At 40.8% G+C, this 20,919-nt stretch overlaps 3 protein-coding genes across 3 annotated transcripts in view; all 3 read right to left on the reverse strand.

The window, feature by feature from the left end:
- Positions 1-9,809, reverse strand: part of ANKAR (ankyrin and armadillo repeat containing) — a 57,389-nt gene extending 47,580 nt beyond the window's left edge. The window contains exons 1-3 of the mRNA XM_061135787.1: positions 9,399-9,809; positions 6,843-7,063; positions 1,859-2,494 (exon numbers count right to left, since the gene is read on the reverse strand). Of these exons, the coding sequence (XP_060991770.1) occupies positions 1,859-2,459 (601 nt within the window). The 5' untranslated portion in view covers positions 2,460-2,494; positions 6,843-7,063; positions 9,399-9,809. The remainder of the gene's footprint in view (positions 1-1,858; positions 2,495-6,842; positions 7,064-9,398) is intronic.
- Positions 9,810-9,913: 104 nt separating this feature from the next.
- ASNSD1 (asparagine synthetase domain containing 1) lies at positions 9,914-14,752 on the reverse strand. Its single transcript, XM_061135788.1, has 3 exons — positions 13,289-14,752; positions 12,829-13,010; positions 9,914-10,253 (listed from the first exon to the last, which is right to left on the reverse strand). Exons 1-3 carry the CDS (start codon positions 14,750-14,752, stop codon positions 9,980-9,982), a joined length of 1,920 nt encoding a protein of 639 aa, XP_060991771.1. The 3' UTR covers positions 9,914-9,979.
- ASDURF (ASNSD1 upstream open reading frame) lies at positions 14,706-19,043 on the reverse strand. The gene is made up of 4 exons (XM_061135789.1): positions 18,860-19,043; positions 16,552-16,605; positions 15,461-15,536; positions 14,706-14,844 (listed from the first exon to the last, which is right to left on the reverse strand). The coding sequence occupies exons 1-4, from the start codon at positions 18,947-18,949 to the stop codon at positions 14,774-14,776; spliced, it is 291 nt and encodes a 96-aa protein (XP_060991772.1). The 5' UTR covers positions 18,950-19,043; the 3' UTR covers positions 14,706-14,773.
- Positions 19,044-20,919: the final 1,876 nt, after the last annotated feature.

Consider the following 20,919-nt stretch of genomic DNA (forward strand, 5'->3'; position numbering starts at 1 on the left):
GTTCCAACATTATTACTGATGTCCGTCCTAACTGGCCAGTGCTTAAGCTGTACTGATAATTAATTCTGCATATCACCCCTGGAAATGTAGACAATGGAAGACAGACAACTTCAGTCTCTGGGTGCTCCCCAGCTCCACCTACAACTTGATTAGAATGTTTCTATGTGGCTCTGATCCCCGCAACCAGGAGCACCCCTGTGAGGGAATCCTCATAGAGGGTGGCCTCAGACAGGATGGGCAGCTGGATTCAATAGACGAAGCTGGGCTGCGAAGTTGCTTGATATGCTTTATCATCAACTAGGCGGGAGCCCTCTGTCCTTAGATACAAAACAGGGCATGTGCTCCCTCCTGCCCTGATCACGTCTCTTCCTACGACTGATGCTCTCACGGGATGGTCTAAAGGTTCTTGTGACTTCTACATACGAATGACTGAATCCTCCACGTGCACCTCTAACCCTGATCACGCTCCAGAATTTGACTTCTATAATGGAAGTTTCCACCTAGATATCCACCTAGTTTCCACTTAGAATCTAAAAAGGGGTCATTGTTTCTTTACCAGTCTGTCATCTCTGGCCTGTGCTTTGCCTGACACATGCCAGATTGAAATGATGGTTCTTTAGTCCCACCTCTTCTCCAATGAGGGCCTCAAAATAATTTTTGTGAAAACAGAAGAGAAGCAAACCCAATTTTTGTCAGGATTGTCAAAGCTCTAACATCGCTAAAAGCTGCCGTCCACTCCTGCTGATCCTCAATAACCTCCATGGAGCTCAGATCTTCACAAAGCTCCTGTCACCATCTCGATCAAGAAGGGCAAACTATGAAACTTACTTTTCCAGACACATCTTGGTCAATGCAAGCAGGCGGAAACACCGTCTGACTTGTGCCATGTTCCTTACAGTCTTCCAGTGACTAGTTAATAGATTACTAGACAATTTCCAGGATAGAGGAGTCATTGACTACTAAAATTATATCCTAGTTTAGTTATATTTCATGTGACCTGAACTAGCCTTGAAGGTCCTAAACTACCAGAAATGATAGAACTTGTGGGTGAATGCTAACAGAAGTTTTTAAGATTTTGACCATGCCATATTCTCTTCAACAATGTATCCATAGGATGTCAAAATATCAGCACCCTTTAAGAGTTAACTACCAGACTAGTCAAGGCAATGCAGAAATTTAATGGAATTTACTAGCTATTACTGGCAGTCATTTGCATTACTTCACCCTAATCATCCAAAGATCTGAACAACAAGAAGAGATTTTTAGGTTCCAGTTATGGCTATGATTTTTTAGTAGCTAGTGATCCTTCAGTCCTAGGAGTAGAGGATATAAACGCCTATCCAGTGGCATTTGTGCTGATTCCACCAACATCACAGACTAATTCTCTCCCAGAGGAGGAGAATTTCTGCCTAAACTCACTACTCTTGGACTCTCTTCTCAACAGAAGTTGATGACCTTGCATGGAAATGAGAGCTATTAGCAGACATAGAGGTACCATCTCCAAGAGACGGCACTGCTTGCTGGTACACAAAAAGCTACAGAACCTGGAACACATCTGGGTACCCAACCCACAGCTGGTGAGTCAGGCTGCCTCATTGTCATCAAGCAAATCTTATTCACATGCATTTGAACTTCACACAGTAGTAAAAAGCAAACAAACACTCCTGTGGTTCGGGTTCTAACCAAGATTCAAAAGGTGACACTGAAAAAAAAAAGATTATTGAAAAGATAGATTCTTTGGAATTTAAAAAAATCTCCTCTAAGAAATGTGGCTAAAATAAAACCAAATCATATATAAATTACTTTTAATTTCTAAAAGAGGATTCTAATAAAAATAAAACATGTTAAATTCTCTTACCTGCTGAACTAAACTCTGCAAATATACCTTTGTTTGTTTGAGGCTTCCCATCTGGATCAATGTCCATGATGGTACGCCACAATTCAGAAAATCTCGCTCGTTTTTCTTTGGGCATATATATTCCATGCCATAGTGCTTTCAACATATAGTCAATATTGATCAGAATTTGCCCAATTCTGGTATCAAAATAAGCTGGGGGTAATTGACAAGAAGAACTCTGATCGTAATTAGCTTCTAAACTGACTGAAGGAATTTGATTTAAGCAATAAATTCCAACAGCCAATTCTCTTATGATCTGATGGACTTCTCTATAGTCTAAGAGGGCAGTAGGGTCCACAGGAGTCAGTAGGATTGCAGTGGAGAAGCCTACGTTATTCATTTGACTCATAATTCCACACGGCATGTCTAGTTGAGAGCGAACATCTTCTTTGGCAGACAGCCAGCTAACTAGTGCAGTAGTTAGCAACTCTTGTACTTCACTCCGATCATATTTTTCAAAAAAAGCAGAAGCATTTCTCTGTACAGCTAAATTTTCCAGGTAGGTTTCTTCATCTTGACTTTGATCAAATCTAGGTGCTCCTTTTTTGGGCAATCTTAACATTTCTAATTAATTCTACTGTGTCCTTTTTGAAGTTTCTGCAGTGAAATGAATGAAAAGGAAAAGACAAGCAATAAAATTTATCATGGTAATGAAGCTGAATTTCTCAAGAGATAAATCTATACCTTTCATCTTTATGGTTAATTTTTTCATGGTCAACCATTACATAATTGACATACATTATATTAGTTTCAGGTGTCCAACATAGTAACTTAATACTTGTATATATTTTGAAATGATCACCACAAAAAATCAAGTTAACATCTGTTACCATACATAGTTACAGAATTTTTTTCTTATGAGAACCTTAAAGATTTACTCTTAGCAATATTCAGATATGCAATATGTTATTATTAACTATAAACATTTATTTATTTTTGGCTGCTCTGGGTCTTTGTTTCTGGAAGGGCTTTCTCTAGCTGTGACGAGTGGGGACTACTCTTCGTTGCAATATATGGGCTTCTCAATTGCGGTGGCTTCTCTTGTTGCAGAGCACAGGCTTTCGGTGCGTGGGCTTCCGACGTTGCAGCTCACTGGCCCCGGAGCGTGGGCTCAGCGGCTGTGGAACAGGGACTCAGCTGCATGTGGAATCTTCCCGGACAAGGCACTGAACCTGTGTCTCCTACATTGGCAGGTGGATTCTCATCCACTGTGCCACCAGGGAAGTCCTGGTATTATTAACTATAGTTGCCACGCTATACATTACTTCCCCATGACATATTTATAACTGAAGCTTGTACCTTTTGACTCCCTTCACCCATTTTACCCACCTCACCCTCTGCCTCTGGCAACCACCAAACTGTTCTCTGTTACCTATGCTTGGGTTTGTTTTTTGTTTGTTTTGAGATTCCACATTAAGCAAGACCATATAGCATTTGTCTCTTTCTGTCAGACTTATTTCACTTAGTATCATGCCTTGAAGGGCCATCCATGTTGCCACAAATGGCAAGATTTCATTCTTTTTTTATGGCTAAACAATATTTCACTGTGTATGTGTAAATAAATGCTCCACTTTCTTTATCTATTAATCTGTCAAGAGGTTGTTTTTATGTCTTGGCTGTTGTAAATAATGCTGTAATAAATATGAAGGTCTATATATCTTTTGGAGTTAGTGTTTTCATTTTCATTGAATAAATACACGTAAGTGGAATTACTGGATGATATGGTAGTTCTATGGATTTCCCTGGTGGCTCAGACAGTAAAGAATCTGCCTGCAATGCGGGAGACCTGGCTTTGATCCCTGGGTTGGGAAGATCCTCTAGAGAAGGGCATGGCTATCCACTCCAGTATTCTGCCTGGAGAATTTCATGGACAGAGGAGCCTGGTAGTTGACAGTCCATGCGGTCACAAAGAGTCGGACATGACTGAGCAACTCTTTCATGGTAGTTCTAATATCTTTTTCAGGCTTAAACTAATTGCAGCATAAGAAAGTTGAAATCTGAATTAAAATTTTAGAACTTTTAACATTAATCATAATATGCTTTTCAAAAGAGGTAAAAAGATACAAGGAAGTATATCAAAAAGAAACAAGTTTATATATAAGAAGATACTGCTGCATACCTATTCTTCTGTTGTTGTAGAGGCGTTTTCACAAGGTCAATTTTTTCAGGATTTTTGTTTTGTTTTTTTAAAGCAAGAAAACAAACACTTGCTTTAAAAAAAAGAAAAAAGCAAAGACAAGAAATAGTTCCTTAGTGTTGTATCTCTGTTCAGTAGAAATGGGATTCTATGCAGTGCCTCTCCATTTCTGGAATAATAACCTAACTACTATTTACTGAGCATCTATTTACCCAGCTCTTTATACACAAAAATTTTCATTTAACTGGTCTCTCTGTACAGTGATTCTCAAAATCTAGGCTGTTTTTAAATCACCTGAGTCTTGTTCGGGCAGACTGCTGGATCCTACTCTAGAGATTCAGGGGGGTAGAAGTGAGGCCAGAGGATTTCCACTTCTGAAAAAGTTAGATGCTGCTGGTTCTGGCAGGATACTTGGAGAACCCAGTTCCGCGACAGGCGTTGGGAGCCCAACACTACAGAGGCAGAAACCAGGCTAGGAAGAAGAGAGGATGGGCCTTAGGTTTCACACCTTCAGAATCAGAACAAACTGATTCCTCAAGTCCATCCTCAAGTCCTGGCCCTACGCACACACAGACGCGGGAAAAGGGAAGGGACGAGGAAAAGGAAGCAACCTGCTCTGCGATGAGTCTGTCCAGGAAAAGGAAACGTCATCCACACCGGTGCCCAGAGTACTCCCGGGGTCAGGGACGGTAGTCCTCTCGAAGGGCCTCTAGCCTGGACCCGAATTCACCGCCTGGAACCCCGAGTGACCGAGGGCGAGGGAGGGACTGGGCGGGACTCTGCTGAGCAGAGGCCTGCGAGGCCTGCTTCCCCCGCGGGTCCTGGGAGCCTTGGGCCTCGCCTGCGGTCCTGCCACCCGCGCGGGCAGCAGCCGTTGGTCCTCGGGCTTGGGGCCGCCGGCCGGGGCGCCGCCGCGAGAGGGCGCTCTTGTACACCCGTGGGTGGGGCTCTCCCAGAGGCCCGGCGCCCATCCCGGCTAAGATTCATCCCTCACCGCCACCCGCCGCCCCGCCCCTTTAGAACTCAATCTGGACTTGGGCTTGCGGAGTCAAGTGGGTCTTAGGGAAGCATCACTACGAACAAAGCTAGCGGAAGTGATGGAATTCCAGCAGAGCTATTTCAAATCCTAAAAGATGACGCCGTTAAAGTGCTGCACTCAATATGCCAGCAAATTTGGAAAACTCAGCAGTGGCCACAGGACTGGAAAAGGTCAGTTTTCATTCCAATCCCAAAGAAAGGCAATCCCAAAGAATGCTCAAACTACCGCACAATTGCACTCATCTCACACGCTAGTAAAGTAATGCTCAAAATTCTCCAAGCGAGGCTTCACCAGTATGTGAACTGTGAACTTCCAAATGTTCAAGCTGGATTTAGAAAAGGCAGAGGAACCAGAGATCAAATTGCCAACATGCTTTGGATCATAGAAAAAGCAAGAGAGTTCCAGAAAAAAAAAAAAATCTGCTTTATTGACTACGCCAAAGACTTTGTATGGATCACAACAAACTGTGGACAATTCTTAAAAGAGTTGGGAATACCAGACCACCTTACCTGCCTCCTGAGAAATCTGTATGCAGGTCAAGAAGCAACAGTTAGAACCAGACATGGAACAACAGACTGGTTCCAAATAGGGAAAGGAGTACATCAAGGCTGTATACTGTCACTGTTTATTTAACTTCTATGCAGAGTACATCATGAGAAATGCTGGGCTGGAAGAAGCACAAGCTGGAATCAAGATTACTGGGAGAAATATCAATAACCTGAGATATGAAGATAATACCATCCTTATGGCATAAAGTGAAGAGGAACTAAAGAACCTCTTGATGAAAGTGAAAGAGGAGAGTGAGAAAGTTGGCTTAAAACTCAACATTCGAAAAGTGAAGATCATGGCATCTGGTCCCATCACTTCATGGCAAATAGACGGGAAACAGTGGAAACAGTGACAGACTTTATTTTCTTGGGCTCCAAAATCACTGCAGATGGTGACTGCAGCCATGAAATTAAAAGATGCTTGCTCCTTGGAAGAAAGCTATGACAAACCTAGACAGCATATTAAAAAGCAGAGACATTACTTTGCCAACAAAGGTCCGTCTAGTCAAAGCTATGGTTTTTCTAGTAGTCATGTATGGATGTGAGAGTTGGACGAATAAAGAAAGCTGAGCACCGAAGAATTGATGGTATTTAACTGTGGTGTTGGAGAGTCCCTTGGATTGCAAGGAGATCCAACCAGTCAATACTAAAGGAAATCAGTCCTGAATATTCATTGAAAGGACTGAAGCTGAAGCTCCAATACTTTGGCCACCTGATGTGAAGAGGTGACTCATTGAAAAAGACCCTGATGCTGGGAAAGACTGAAGGGAGGAGGAGAAGGGGATGACAGAGGATGAGATGCTTGGATGGCATCACTGATTCGATGGACATGAGTTTGAGCAAGTTCCAGGAGTTGGTGATGGACAGGGAAGCCTGGCGTGCTGCAGTCCAGACAGGACTGAGCGACTGAACACACAACACACAGCATGGTGCTCAGAGCCCAAGTCCAGTTCAGTTCCGTTGCTGAGTCATGTCCGACTCTTTGTGACCCCATGGACTGTAGCCTGTCAGGCTCCTCTGTCCATGGAATTCTCTAGGCAAGAATAGTGGAGTGGGTTGCCATGCCCTCCTCCAGGGGATCTTCCCAGCCCAGGGACTGAACCCAGATCTTCCTCATTGCAGGTAGATCCTTTACCATCTGAGCCTCCAGGGAAGCCCAGGAATAGTGGAGTGGGCAGCCTATTCCTTCTCCAGGGGATTTTCCTGACCCAGGAATCTAACCTGGGTCTCCTGCACTGCAGGTGGGTTCTTCACCAGCTGAGCCACCATCTCTATCATTTCTTACTTTGACAACTTGTCTCCGAGGAAGCACAGAGGCAGAGGTGGGGTTGGCAAGGCGCCGGGCTCTGAGGTGGTCCTGAATTGGAATCCCTCCTCTAACGTCATTCGTTCCTTCAATAAACACTTTCAGAACACTGGTTATGAGCGAGGCACTGGAGACCCTGCAACAGGCAGACGCAAAGCCCCAAGGTTAGTTCCTCCAAAAAGCACACAGCTGTATTTAAACAATGCCATAAGTGTATGATGTAATAACAGCACATGAAGGGATGCTAACTAAAACCAGGGCTGGGAATGGCTGCCCTGAGGAAGTGATCTTTTAAGCTAAGCCTGATAAAGGTCTATCCAAGCAGAGAGTTGGAGAAGTAGCTTTCCGAGGGTAGGGAACAACAGGTGATGGACAACTGAGCTGAGAAGAAAGTTGAATTTTTGAGCAATGGAACAAAACTCTGCATGGAGAACAAGAAAGATGTGGACACAAAAATATGATGAGGAGGTAGGTGAGGGCTGGACTATACAAGCTGTTTAAAGTTTTTGAACTTTATCCCAAGAGTTTGGGCTCAATTTGTGGCAGTAGAGGGTAGGTACAGGCTTGGGTAGGGGCGTTTGAGAAGTAAGGATCGCTGATTGGTAACAGATTGAGGAGTGGGAGAGTTTAAAAAGAAGGTGGTCATGTAGTGACGCCCAAGTTTGTCAGACATGCAGGATCAGGGCAAGATTGAAGAGTTCAGTTTTACCTGTGAGAGAACCAAGCAGAGATGTCAGATGTGCCTTAGATACAAAGGTCTGAGTTAAAAGCAGCAGCTTGGGTTAGAGGAATACATTTGGGCTGGCTTAGGGTAAATGAGGCCAGGGAAATGGCTGGAATCACCATGAAAGAGAATAGAGAATTGAGAACCCAGGATGGAGACCTGAGAAATTTAATTATTTAAAGGTCATGTGGAGAGGGTGGAGGCAGGAAAGAATACAAACAGCGAGGAGTCAGGAGAGCAGAAAGCCAAGTCTGGTCATAGAAGCCAGGAGAAGAGACTGGCCAGCCTCACTGGATGCTGCTCTAGGTCGAGATGAGAACCCAAACTTTTCACTGAATTTAGCAACAGAGAGGGTTTTGGTTGGAGAAGGAAATGGCAACCCACTCCAGTGTTCTTGCCTGGAGAACCCCAGGGACAGAGGAGCCTGGTGGGGTGCCCTCTATGGGGGTTGCACAGAGTCAGACAAGACTGAAGTGACTTAGCAGCAGCAGCAAGGTTTTCGTTAACTGTTTGAGGGTAGAATTTCTTAGTCCAACAATGTCATTATATTAGCTGCTGTGGTGGTAGTATTAGTAAATTTGTTACTGCTTTCCCAGGGCAAGGGATGTCAAATCACTGTCTTCTTTAGGAGTTGCGTGTTTGCACTTATGACCTATGAGTAATGTAAATTTCTCTACCTAAAAGGTTTTGTTCAGGTACCCAGATGGTTTGTTTTACATGGGATCTTGGGAAAGACTTTTGCTTTGTTTGAAGGATTAACATAGAATTTCATTCCAGTTTATGGGATTAAGTATCAAAAAAGTTGTAAAAAATCAGGCCCTCTGGGAACAGAACAAAAACCAAAAAAAAAAAAAAAAAAAAAAAAACATGCACACAGAGTATCCTGCCAGAACAAGTGAACTAGAGATCTCCTTTAGAGATTCAGTTGATTAAAATAATACACGTAAAATTCAGACTAGTTTCTGGCATGTTTTTAGTATTGAACTATATTGTTGTTATAAAAATCATTACTATTCAACTCTAGGCTGCAGGGCAAACCTCAAGTTTTTCTACTCCCATTAGGAGCATCAGTTTAGTGCTCAGGACCACGAAGTCATCCAGTTGAAAGCTATTCAGGTAATATCTCAATCTGGTTTGAACACTGCACTTGACAGGAGATAAAATTCTGGGCATGTGAAAGTCTTTTGACACACGCTTGTGCTAAATTGCTTCAGTTGTGTCCAACTCTGTGCAACCCCATGGACTGTAGCCCACCAGGCTCCTCTGTGCATGGGGTTCTCCAGGCAAGAATACTGGAGTCGGTTGCCATGCCTTCCTCCAGGGGCTCTTCATGACAGGGATCGAACTCACGTCTCTTATGTCTCCTGCATTGGCAGGCCAGGTTCTTTACCACTAGAGCCAGCTGGAAAGCCGATACACGCCTGCTAATATCCTAATCTTTCTTTTCCACTATAATTAGGAGAATCACAGTATGTCCAGACCTAGAAAGGGTGTCAGCCCTAAATGGGGATGGATGCCAAATGTGACCTTGGTATGATGGTCACGGATGAGTACTGTGGGTGGATGTCCGGTTGCAGTGAAAGTTCAGTAGATATGTGAAAAGGTTGAAAGGGTGAAGGTGGATGGGAGCCAAGAGATGGAAGGTGTAGGACCAGGGGTATGCATTTTAAATTGGTATATACTAGAACATTTTAAATACATTTCTCTTTCTAATAGCAAGAAGGGAGAAAAGGATGGGTGCACATACAGGTAAGTTAGGACTTTTGGTGTTGGAAAATCAAGTAGTTCTCGGCTTCATTTTGATTTCTCTGTGAAAAGCTCAAGTCACAAGCTGACAATGGGAAAACAGGGACGTCAGAGATTTGTCGGACAGGAGAATATTCAAAATAGTCTTCAAAAGTTCTGAGAGCAGGTCAATGAGCTGTCTAAAGAGATGTACCACATATCAATCAGGAGTGTGAACCTCAAAAACCTTAGTTCTCTCATCTGTTAAATAACAATGATAACAAATTGAGTTACTAGTACTTCTGGATGTAGCTACCATGAAAAGAGTCCATAAAAGCTGCCTTTTGTCACTGTTGCTAGTGGGACATAACCATGTAAGAGTTCAAAACAATATTAATATCACAGTTTAAAATAACCAGGTTGTTCTTCCAAGTGTAATCTTTCTCTGGAGTATCAATTTGATTAAATTGGTTGCACTACTCCACAAAGTTACATAAAAATTCATGTAGTGAACTTTAAAACCACATTAGGCAATAATAAAGCAGAGTATTTTATTTTTTTAAAAAACCACCATTCAGTAAATGTTCTTACACTATGAAACATCTAGTTTTCAACAGAAAGGTTTTCTAAGGAGATGATTTGGAGTCTTTCACATTTATCAGATGCCTTTTCATTATTCTTTTCCATTTTTGCAATTCTGGATCCAAATTGCATGGCCCGCTTTGGCAGAAGAGCAGAGGCTGTTAGACCAAGTTCCACTGCTGCAAGACGCAAAATTAGTTTTTCACCAATTCCACGGGGTAAAGTCAAGTTTGCCTTTTCCCAGACTGGTAGGGAATTTAGAAAGGAGACAACATTTTCATCCAGGAAAGGAAATCTAAAATAGAAAGTACAACCACTATTAAAAAAAAGTTATCTCTTGGGATTATTTTGTTTGTATTTTATTTAATATGTTAAAATTTAAGGTATAAATTAATTATTGAGGGCACAATTTTTCTAAATTAAAAATATTCTAGTTACTTATACAACTTTACAGTTTAATCACATTAAAAATATTTTCACAACACTTGTCTAATTTTAATACACATACTAAAATGTAAAAAATTTTTCCCTCAATAAATAAACAAATTAAGCCTATGATGTCAAGAAATAATTTCAAATTGTTTCATAAGGTATCTTCAGGAATGCCTTGAAAACAAGCATGGTCTTGAGTTAATCATTCAAACTGTGTCTGCTCTTCACATGTCTAAAGAAACTGAACTTAAGGAATACAACTCTCTGCTCTTTAGGCTCCCCTAATTTCCTAGCAAATTCTGTTCTTTTTTGTTTGTTTAAAATACTCCAATTCCTCCCCCATCCCCAATTACAGTAGTGTTTTACATTTTACTTTAAGTAGAGAGATCGGAAAGGGTAAAGGCATTCTTTAAACAGAATATTTTATAAAAATGAATCGTGAAAGCAAATTTAAACGAGAAACTAATTAATAGAGTATGGTTAATATGTATGCCAAAATCCATTAATAAACTGGTTTAGATCTAGCCACTATAGTGGTGTTCGTTCAATTACAATTCTGCACTAGCTGTTTTAAACACTCTTCATATCCATTTTTATCCCTGGGTATCATATTGGGGGGGGGGGGGCGGTCCTTTAGAATTAACTGCTTTTACTGAATAAAATAAATTTCCTTTTCTCTAACCAAGCTGAAATAGGCTGAATTTTTTTTATCTCTCATATATAGATACATTTCAAAAGGAAAACATTTTACACACTTTGTATTGTGGTGTTACTTATTTCTTTATGATAAGATTTTGAAAATTACGTTAATTTTACATGTCAGAACTGGCAACATAGGCATAACAAACTAGAGATAAGAAAACAATGAAGTCTCAGAGCTGGTATATTATGATGTTACAACTCCCACAATGCTCATCTGGACTCCTTGCATGCTTGTACCCCTGCAATAAAACTACCACTTAATAAATTAACCTACTTGAACAAAGTTCTACTTTTTATAATTAAATGACACATCTTTTTCCTTAATGCTTCAAAAAGTTGTATTCAAGCATTTGTTTACTATTATCAGAAATATGCTGTAGGTAAACACAAACCCCTAGGATTAAAAAAGAATATATACATGTAAGTGCCTTGATCTCTGAAACTATTACGATAATTTGGGATGTATGACTCAATTGTGTTCAAAACGCCTATGAGAGAGGGGACTCCAGCGCTGGAGCCACCGTCTGACTCAGTATGGTCTACACAGGCGTGCCTTGTTTTACTCTGCTTCACTGAGACTGCTTTTGTTTTTCTTAACAAACTAGAAGTTTGTGGCAACCTGTGATGGGCAAAGTCTATCAGTCGTGCCATTTTCCCAACAGCATTTGCTGACGTCATGTTTCAATGTGACATTTTTGGAAATGCTTCCATATTTCAAATTTTTCTTGTTCTATCTGTTGGGCTTCCCTTGTGGCTCAGTGGTAAAGAATCTGCCTGCCAGTACAGGAGACCTGGGTTCAATCCCTGGGCCGGGCAGATCCCTGGAGAAGAAATGGTGGCAACCCACTCCATTATTGGTGCCTGAGAAATCCCATTGACAGAGGAGTCTGGTGAGCGACCATGGGGTTGCAGAAAGAGCTGGACATGACTTAGCGACTAAACAACAACAAAAACAAGAACGATTATATTTGTTACGGTGATATGTGATCAACGATCTTTGATGTTATCACTGAGACTGCTTTTTGTTTTTTATTTTATTTTTTTGTTTTGTTTTTTCTTTTTTTTGTTTTGTATTTTTAAATTAAGGTATATATATAAAAATTTAGACAAATGTATGTTTATGTCTAAATACATAAATACATATTTTAAATACTAAATACATATTTATGTCTAAATATAGCATAATAAAAGTATGCTGCTGCATACTTAATAGACTACAGCATAGTATAAAGATAGTTTTTGTATGCACTGGAAAACCAAAAAATTCATTTGACTTGCTTTGTTGCAATGGTCTGGAACTGAGCATGCAGGATTTCCAAGTATGCCTGTACATACAAGAAATGTCTACAAAGTCAGGCTCTGTCACACTGGAGAAGGAAGCTTGGGAAGAAAGCAAACATTTGAAACAAAACAGAACCCTTGAAATACCTCCCCTCAGTGTTTCACTACCTCAAGTTTTACAGTCTTTCACTGTAGCCTTTAATCACGTCACTGTATCCCCTTTGAAAATTACTGTAAAGCCATTTCTTGGAGAATGAGTTCTGGAAAAACTGTTCCTCTGGTTCCTCTCCAGCATGCTTCTGACTAGCTGTAATACAAAGCCAAGATACTGGCGCTACTGTTAGTCATTTGAACAAGTATCCAAAGAAAAAGGAACCTAAAAGTCTCCTTTTTAGGTTCAGTCTACTGCTTTGACAAAATCATGGAAAAACCCTCCAACAGACAACAAGAATTACCTTGCTTCTTTTCCATGATCACTGATAACTCTATCATCACGACCAAGATTTCTAGAAGAAATTCGACCCAGCTCCATTGCGATTTCCTCATTCAGTCCTTCCAGCCCATGTGTCAGGAAGCGGGCCCGATGACGAGAATAACCCGCAAGCTGCTCATCGGCACCAATTCCAGTGAGAACCACCTACAAAAGTTGAAAGAAATCTACATCAGAATATCACCTACTATGCAGTAAGGAAAATAAAAGCTTAAAAAAAATAATAATCCCAAAGATAACATTTTCAGAAAAAAATCCACAAGGCAAAGTCCTAAGATAGCAAAATATGCCCAATTTTTACAAAGTCATATACTTTGTGTTGTAGTTTAAATGCAATTAAAAGATGCTATATCCTTGCAACTTAAGCGTTAAAAGCTTTAAGGGTCAAAATGAGGCCTCAGAAGTCCTGAGCCGCTGTGTCGTACCTTTGCACGGCTGTGATACGGCTGTGCTCCATCCTGGGTCACTAACCAGCCAGCTCCTCGGGAAGCAAACCAGACTGCACAGCCAATGCTATCATCCAGGACTGTATCCAAGGGCTGGATTAAGTGCGATATTCGAGTTCTTCTTAATCTTTGCAGTTCTTCTAGAGAAACATTAATTTCAACAAAATTCCAAATCCGCGACGGGCTGGCAGCGTGCAGTTCTTTCAGTCCCGCTCTTCCTGTGACTCGATCTGGTACACTGAACTGTTCCCCAGGGCTGGCAGCGGCGGCAGCAGCAGCGCTTCCAGAGAATTCCTCAGAGGGCATCTCACAATGATTTTTCTGTTTTCTCCCTTTTTTGTTAAAATTAACTGGTATGGTCTTTTCTTTAGTCATGAAAGCCACATTGAGAAGATCAATTGGTTCATCTAAAGGAATATGATGGTCAGCAAGCGCTGCAATGACCATGGAATCTATCCCTCCAGAAAACAGAACTGCAACATTTGCTTTCCTATTATTAGTTTTCAAAACTTCGCCTGGTGTCAGCTTTTCATCCCTAGGTAAACACAAGACACGTCTCTTGACTGCGATACTCAGGACGTCAATGAACTGCTGAACTACTTCCTTCGTGTGTCGATCAGTAAGAAAGACCGGAAGGGTCTCTCTTGTCAGCGGACTCCTGGAAATGCTGCTGCAATGGGTCTCAAATGCAGCTTGTGGCAACGCCATATTTAAAGGGACAACAGGTTCTTTAAGATACAGTTTGGCTTCATTTGCTGCCACCAAGACAAATGTTGGCAAGGCTGCTGAAATCTCAGTCAGGCTATTAACACATTCTCTGATATCATCCCCCCCAGAATTGTATTTCCAAGGATACAACTTCAAAACAACAGACTGGGAAATGGAAACAGACTTGAGATCAATTCTGAAAATTCCAGATGCTGGAACTTCCTGCCACTGATCGGCCACTCCAGATGCTTGGGTGCCAACTGAAGAGAGGCAGAAACTCTTGCCCAAGTTACTAAAATGCCAAAGCAAGCTACGACGACCAAAAAAGTCCCTACCAAACCATAAAGAATGGCTAGATGCTTGATAATATATAAAAGACCAAGGACCCTGGACTTTTGAGAAGAGTGACAAAATATCAGATTCATTCTTACAAGAGGAAAGATAATGAAACATGATTTGAGTATCATTCTCTTCGGCTTCAACCTTGATCCCACTAAAGACTTCTCCATTCCACAGGAATACATTGCCTCTTTCATCTTCCACAGGCTGGGCAGTCAACACACCTCTTAAGTGAAGGACATGGCCAGAGAATAAACACTGGTAGTTAACACTGGACCTTAACAACTGTTTACTACTATTGGGCCCCCGTCGTTTAAGATTACACAGTAAATCCTCTTTCAAATCTTTGCTAAAATGCTCAACAGAAAAGCTTACTGCACAACAAATGCCACACATTGCTCTGTAAAATCAAGTTGGCTATTTCTTGATTTTGGTTTTCTCTGAGTTTTCTATTTCTTGATATTCTTTCCTCAGCTCATCCAATATATCTGTGGGAGAGGGGAGAAGACACAGTAAAGAATAAAAATTCTTGAAGCTTTACCTAGTAATTCAAAAGGCAAAACAAGCTATTTTCCAAGACTGAACCACATATGTACTGTGCTAGTTTAAATAATAATTTACAACAGACTTCTGATGAATATTTATTATTTAGGGATCTCGTTTATGTTGTTAAATGCTTATTTTGACCCAGGCATTGAGCTATGCACAGTTTATATACATATCATTTTAATTAAATTCCGTAAGACTTTGCAGGCTCAAAGTGATTCACTCAAAATCAAAAAGGCAGAAATTGGCAGAATATTTCATACCTATATCTGTCTAAAATTCTAAAGCTTACATTAATTATTGTGGCTTTCCAACACATCTTATAGTTCTTAAATTTGATTTTATTGTTACTGTTAACTCACCATTGGAAGGCTAACTTGAAGAAAACCAAACCATTCCACTAATTTTATTAACTGGTATACCACCATCCAATCTTTAGATATATATATTTATACATTCAGCTATAGACAGTGTAATTTAGGCACCATCACGAATTTCCACAGAAAGCCCACAAAAGAATTTCTTTTTGTTTCTGTATAATGTACCAAAAAAACTTACTTTTGCTTTCAGAAAGCATTTCTGTTCGGTCTGCAAGAAAGAATATGTTGCTGTTCTGTTGCTGCCTATATACTTTCTGCAAAACATAAGTTAGGCTAATATCATGATTTGATCTAAAAGGTAGACGTCAAAACTCTGAACCCTGTTACTGCTTACTATTGAACATTAGTAACATGTTCAGAACAATACCTTGGCAGATAAAGATAAAGAAGTCACCCATTATCCAACAATCTAGAAACTGCTACCATTAACACTTAGGCAAAACTTTTTTTTTTTCTCTGAACATACTTAATACCATTTTTCTTCAATAATATTATAGTTTATTTGGTCATTTAGATGTTGTCAACTTTTCACTATTATAAATCAAACTTGTGATGAATGTCTTTGTAACTAAATTTCTGTGCACTCCATGATACTTTCCTAATGTATCAATTCCTATAAATAGGAATCAAATTAGATTTGCTGGATCATAATAGCACACAGCTTTAAGACTTTGACACATTTTGCCAATTTGCTTTATACAAGTTTGTTATCCACTGTACCTTAACTGCTATTACTCCACATATGAGAAATGTCTAACCTGTCTGTTATCCAGTAATCTTCAAAAGCTTTAGAGGGCTCAAGTCATTTCTTAACTTTAAAATACAATGTTTGGCAGTACAATGACCCGCTAAGCAGAAACTTGCTTATTTATGAATATGTTCATGAAAATGGAGTTAAATAACCATGTTAGAGATTTGGAAGCTTGGAGTAAAGGAGGAGGTGGGGCGAGGAAGCAGTAGCATCTGTCTTTTTTAAAAAATGAACAAACAAAAAATAATTATCCACATTCACCTGTATAGCTTCTTCTCTTCTCAATAGATTCAAAGTTTATTTATGTCAAGAGAATACACCAAATTCAAGTACAAAATAAATACCATTATTGACTACAGCTCCAGGATAACATAGTACAATCAGTATCATTTGATTCACAGGTAATGTCAATTGCATATGTTGGGGAAACATTATTAGCAACTATGATTAATACACAGATTTATACAATTGATATCAAACCCTCCCACATAGTATTCAGAGTAAATCTAATAACTCACCCTGTTTTTCTTCAGGTTAGAAAGTTCATCCACAACTACTTTTTGTTCTTTAATCTATTGAAATAAAGAAAACTTGTTAAATCAGAGATGATCAAAGTATGCTCAATAAGAGCCCTTTAAAGAGATAGGATAAGGGGCTCTAAGCATTGATTGTCCAAATGGGCAATTTGGGAATATACAGACTCTTTACAACAGCAGTCTGTGTGGACATGCAGGTGGCGGAAAGTTGAGGGGAAAAGTGATTAGACATACAAAGTGTTAAATGGCCCTTTATACCCAGACAGGGGGTTGGCAACCAACACTCATATTCAGGCAAGAACTATAGTTACTAAACAAAGTTTATATCTTTTATTTAAAATAGAGATTATGTAAAAAAAAATTCACCAAGACCTGAAAGTAATACCAAGTTTTCAATGGTTTAATTGTATCTTAAATTAAAAAACAAAAAACAAAACAAATGGAATGAGGAGTGGGTGACCGTTCCCTCCCAATAGCCATGCTTTTCATGATTTACATACAAAATGGTATAGCCAGACAGACTAAGCAAGTAGTAGTTAAGTATCCTACATGGGGGGTAAGTAAGTATTAGTCGTTCAGTCATGTCTGACTCTTCGACCGCGTGGACTACCAGTCTCCTCCATCCATGGGATTCTCCAAGCAAGAATACTGGAGTGGGTTGCCCCTCCATTCTCCAGGGGATCTTCCCCACCCAGGGATTGAACCCACGTCTCTGGCATTGCAGGCAGACTCTTTATTGTCTGAGCCACCAGGGGTAGTATGACTCATCACTTTTCCATCTTTGCTTTATTCCTCTTTGTATCTCAAAAGCTAGCACAGGGCTGGCACTCTTGAACTAGGTCTCACCTTTTTTAAGTAGAAGAGGGCTCAACTAAATGGAAACTAAATTTCTTTTAAGCTCTTTTCAGTAACGACAGTGATACTGCAAACATGACTGATTACATAGTGTCATTAGAGCCTCTAACAGCGTTATTTTGTAACCTCTGACGCCTGGGGGAATCTGTTATATGTAAGTGTAAGTGGCATGCTATGATAGTAATCAGAGCAGGCTGTGCGCAGTTTGAAAATTCATTCCCCACAGATGTGTACCCTTCTGCCTTCCAGCTGCCAGTCACTGTAGTGACTGATTACAGAGATTGGGTTGAATTCCAAGACTGAATTTGTACAAGTTCCTTTTAAGGCTTCGAATAGCACTTTCCCATTCATTTTAGGAATGGCAGGTATACATTAATACTTCAGACAAGGAAATTGTAACAGAGGAATCAGATGTGCCCAAGACGCCAGCGTCAGTTTGGGACAGAACCAAAGTATTATCTCAGACATCTATTACCTGAAAGATTATAGCCATCCTCATTTCAAGTTAAAAAAACTTTTTTTTTTTTTTTTCTTTTTTCCATTTATGGCGTTATATTGGCTCCCTTTTGTGGGGGGAGGAGCAAAAGAGCAACAATGAAATAACATTTTTAGGAGCACAGGTCCAGCTAAATGAAGGGCAGACGGGAAGAAGGTAACAATGGATAAGGAGAGACCAGCTGGGAAACTTTTGCAGGATTCCCTATGGCAGACGCAAGGGGCGGATTTAAGATGGTTCAAAGTGTACACAGTGATAAAGGAAGACCTTACAAAGAGGCCTCAAATGTGAAACTGACAGAACTTCGTGATGGATGCAAAGATGGGCTCCCAGGTTACTGGCATGGACAACTGCATGGATGGTGCTGACATTTTCTGAGACTACAGGCAGCCCATCTAGGGTGGGTGGTAATTTCTAAAAGTTTTAACTAAGAGTACATAGGAAAAAACCCAACCATGAATCTCAAACACATTAAGCGGGAGAGAGGCATAAGCTGTGATTTCATCTACGTGATGTGCTGGGAGGGATAAGGCTATCCTGATGTAGAGCAGATCAGGGACGGCCGGAGCTTTTGCGCGCGAGAAAGCTTGGCTATAAAGGGAGTCTTTTAGGGTCGTGGAACTTGTCTACATTCCAATTGTGGTGGTGGTCACACAAATGTATACACGCGTTAAATATAGAGAAAACGAAAAAGAGCCAAATTTTACGGTATGATACTTTTTAAAGTGTTAAAAATTGGTAATAAAAAAACCAAACAAACAGAACCAACTAAACTTCCTCCTTACTACCATCTGGGTCTGACCTCGGGGCAAGTTTCAAGGTGTCCCTTTCACTGTACCTGGGGCGGCAGGGCCAAGTCGGGACTAGACCACGGGGCCACCGCGACTCGTCTCCGGCGGTGAGCAGCCCGAGGGCCCTGTTACCTCGCCCCGCGCTCACCTTGCTGCTGAGCTCCTCCTTGTGCGGGGTCGAGCTCTCAGCAGGGACGAGCCCAGCGCCGTCCTCGGGTCGCTCACCTCGGCTGGGCATCTCCGCGGAGAAGCAACCACGCAGGGCGCCAGGCCGGGCGGCACTCCTGCACTTCCGCCTCCGCAGCCCCGGCGCGTCTGCGCTCCCAGCGGCCCCAGCCCCTCCCTTTCAATTTCCGGTGAGTCCTGTCAATGGCGTCCGCGTGCTCACTGGAACGCCTGCGCAGTCCGGATCTGGGCGAGGAGTACTTGCGCGCGTGCGCACAAGCGATTAGGGGCCCGAACGGACCCTAGCGGATGGGATGTTGAAACGCTTTTTACCCTGTGGCATCTAGTAAACTGTAAATTATATGCGCCCCCTAGTGGTGAAGATAAAGAATAAAAGTTCAGTAGAAATACCACTTAATATTTATTATCTAGGCAAAAATATGGAAGCCAGACACAGATTTGAGAGATACACTCTTGGTAATGACCCTGTACAGACTTGGTAAAGTTAATGTTAGTTTGTTGTTAGGGTTAAGAGATAATGCAGGATTCTCTGTTAAATATGAATTTCAGATAAATGAATGAAATTTTAGTATATATGTCCTGTGCAATATTTGCAATATCTCACCCCTATGAGAAAAATTATCCCAAACTTGGAAATGGGCAAAAGATTACTTAGGTGTTCTTTCGTAGCTTTTCTAGGTTTGACTTTTTATTGACTGGGCTCATTTATATTCTGTTAGCGGTGGAGGGGTGTAACTGGTAGATTTCTGGTAGATATGAAAATAATTTCTACCTGATAGACCAGACACCTCCACAAACTGTGATTTAGTGTTCTTCAAGATATTAATTAGTTTTGCATCTAACTCTGCAATCCTATCCTAATTTTTTAAATTAATATATGTCTCAGTCAGTTCATTCACTCAATCCTGTCCAACTCTTTGCAACCCCATGGACTGCAGCACACCAGGCTTCCCTATCCATCACCAACTCCCAGAGCTTGTTCAAACTCATGTCCATCGAGTCAGTGATGCCATCGAACCATCATCTCATCCTCTGTTGTCCCCTTCTCCTTCTGCCTTCATCTTTCCCAGCATCAGGGTCTTTTCCAGTGAGTCAGTTCTTTGCATCAGTGGCCAAAGTGTTTCAGCCTCAGCATCAGTCCTTCCAATGAATATTCAGGACTGATTTCCTTAAGGACTGACTGGTTGGATCCCCTTGCAGTCCAAGGGACTCTCAAGAGTCTTCTCCAACATCATAGTTCAAAAGCATCAATATATGTCTACTTTCTCATAAACTCTTTGAATTGGTTTTTAACTCATTAATTAATGAGTTGAATAAAACTTTGACAAATGTTCATTTTATATTTGTACAGGAAAAATGATTTTCTGTTTTTGAAAAGTATACTTTAACATAGGATATCTTAAGTTTTCATGAAGATGCCGAAGTGAACCCGTGTGATGGAGTCAAACTTTATGGTTAAGGAAGTGTACCTCATGAGTTGTTTAAACCCAAGAATATCTTTTATTGGCTCTTAGAGTACATCCAAAGCGGTTATAGAATTAAGATTACTGTCTGTTTTGTCTTTTTAGTGATTTTTTAAAATTTTGGTTTTCTTTCTACTTTCTGCTTAGCTAAGTTATTCCACATTGGTAACAATGATTGGGAATTCGGGTTTATAGCCTAACCATTTTATGATAGGGCTTCACCGGTGTCTCAGTGGTGAAGAACCTGCCTGCAATGCAGGAGACCAGAGTTTGATCCCTGGATCAGGAAGATCCCCTGGAGGAGGGCATGGAAACCCACTCCAGTATTCTTGCCTGGAAAATCCAATGGACAGAGGAGTCTGATGGGCTACAGTTCATAGGGTTGCAAAGAGTCGAACATGGCTCAAGTGACTGATCACACATGTACATTTTTGGTGATAATTTTTGGTTGATGGAGATCTAGTCTCTATTAGAAGTGAGAAAACCAAGAGTCCAGGTTTTTAGTCTTTTCATTTGTCCTTTGTGAGCTCAAATTAATTAAGAATGCTGTGCACCAACT

This window comes from Dama dama, chromosome 33 (assembly GCF_033118175.1).
Source record: "Dama dama isolate Ldn47 chromosome 33, ASM3311817v1, whole genome shotgun sequence".
In the NCBI taxonomy this organism is placed as follows: domain Eukaryota; kingdom Metazoa; phylum Chordata; class Mammalia; order Artiodactyla; family Cervidae; genus Dama; species Dama dama.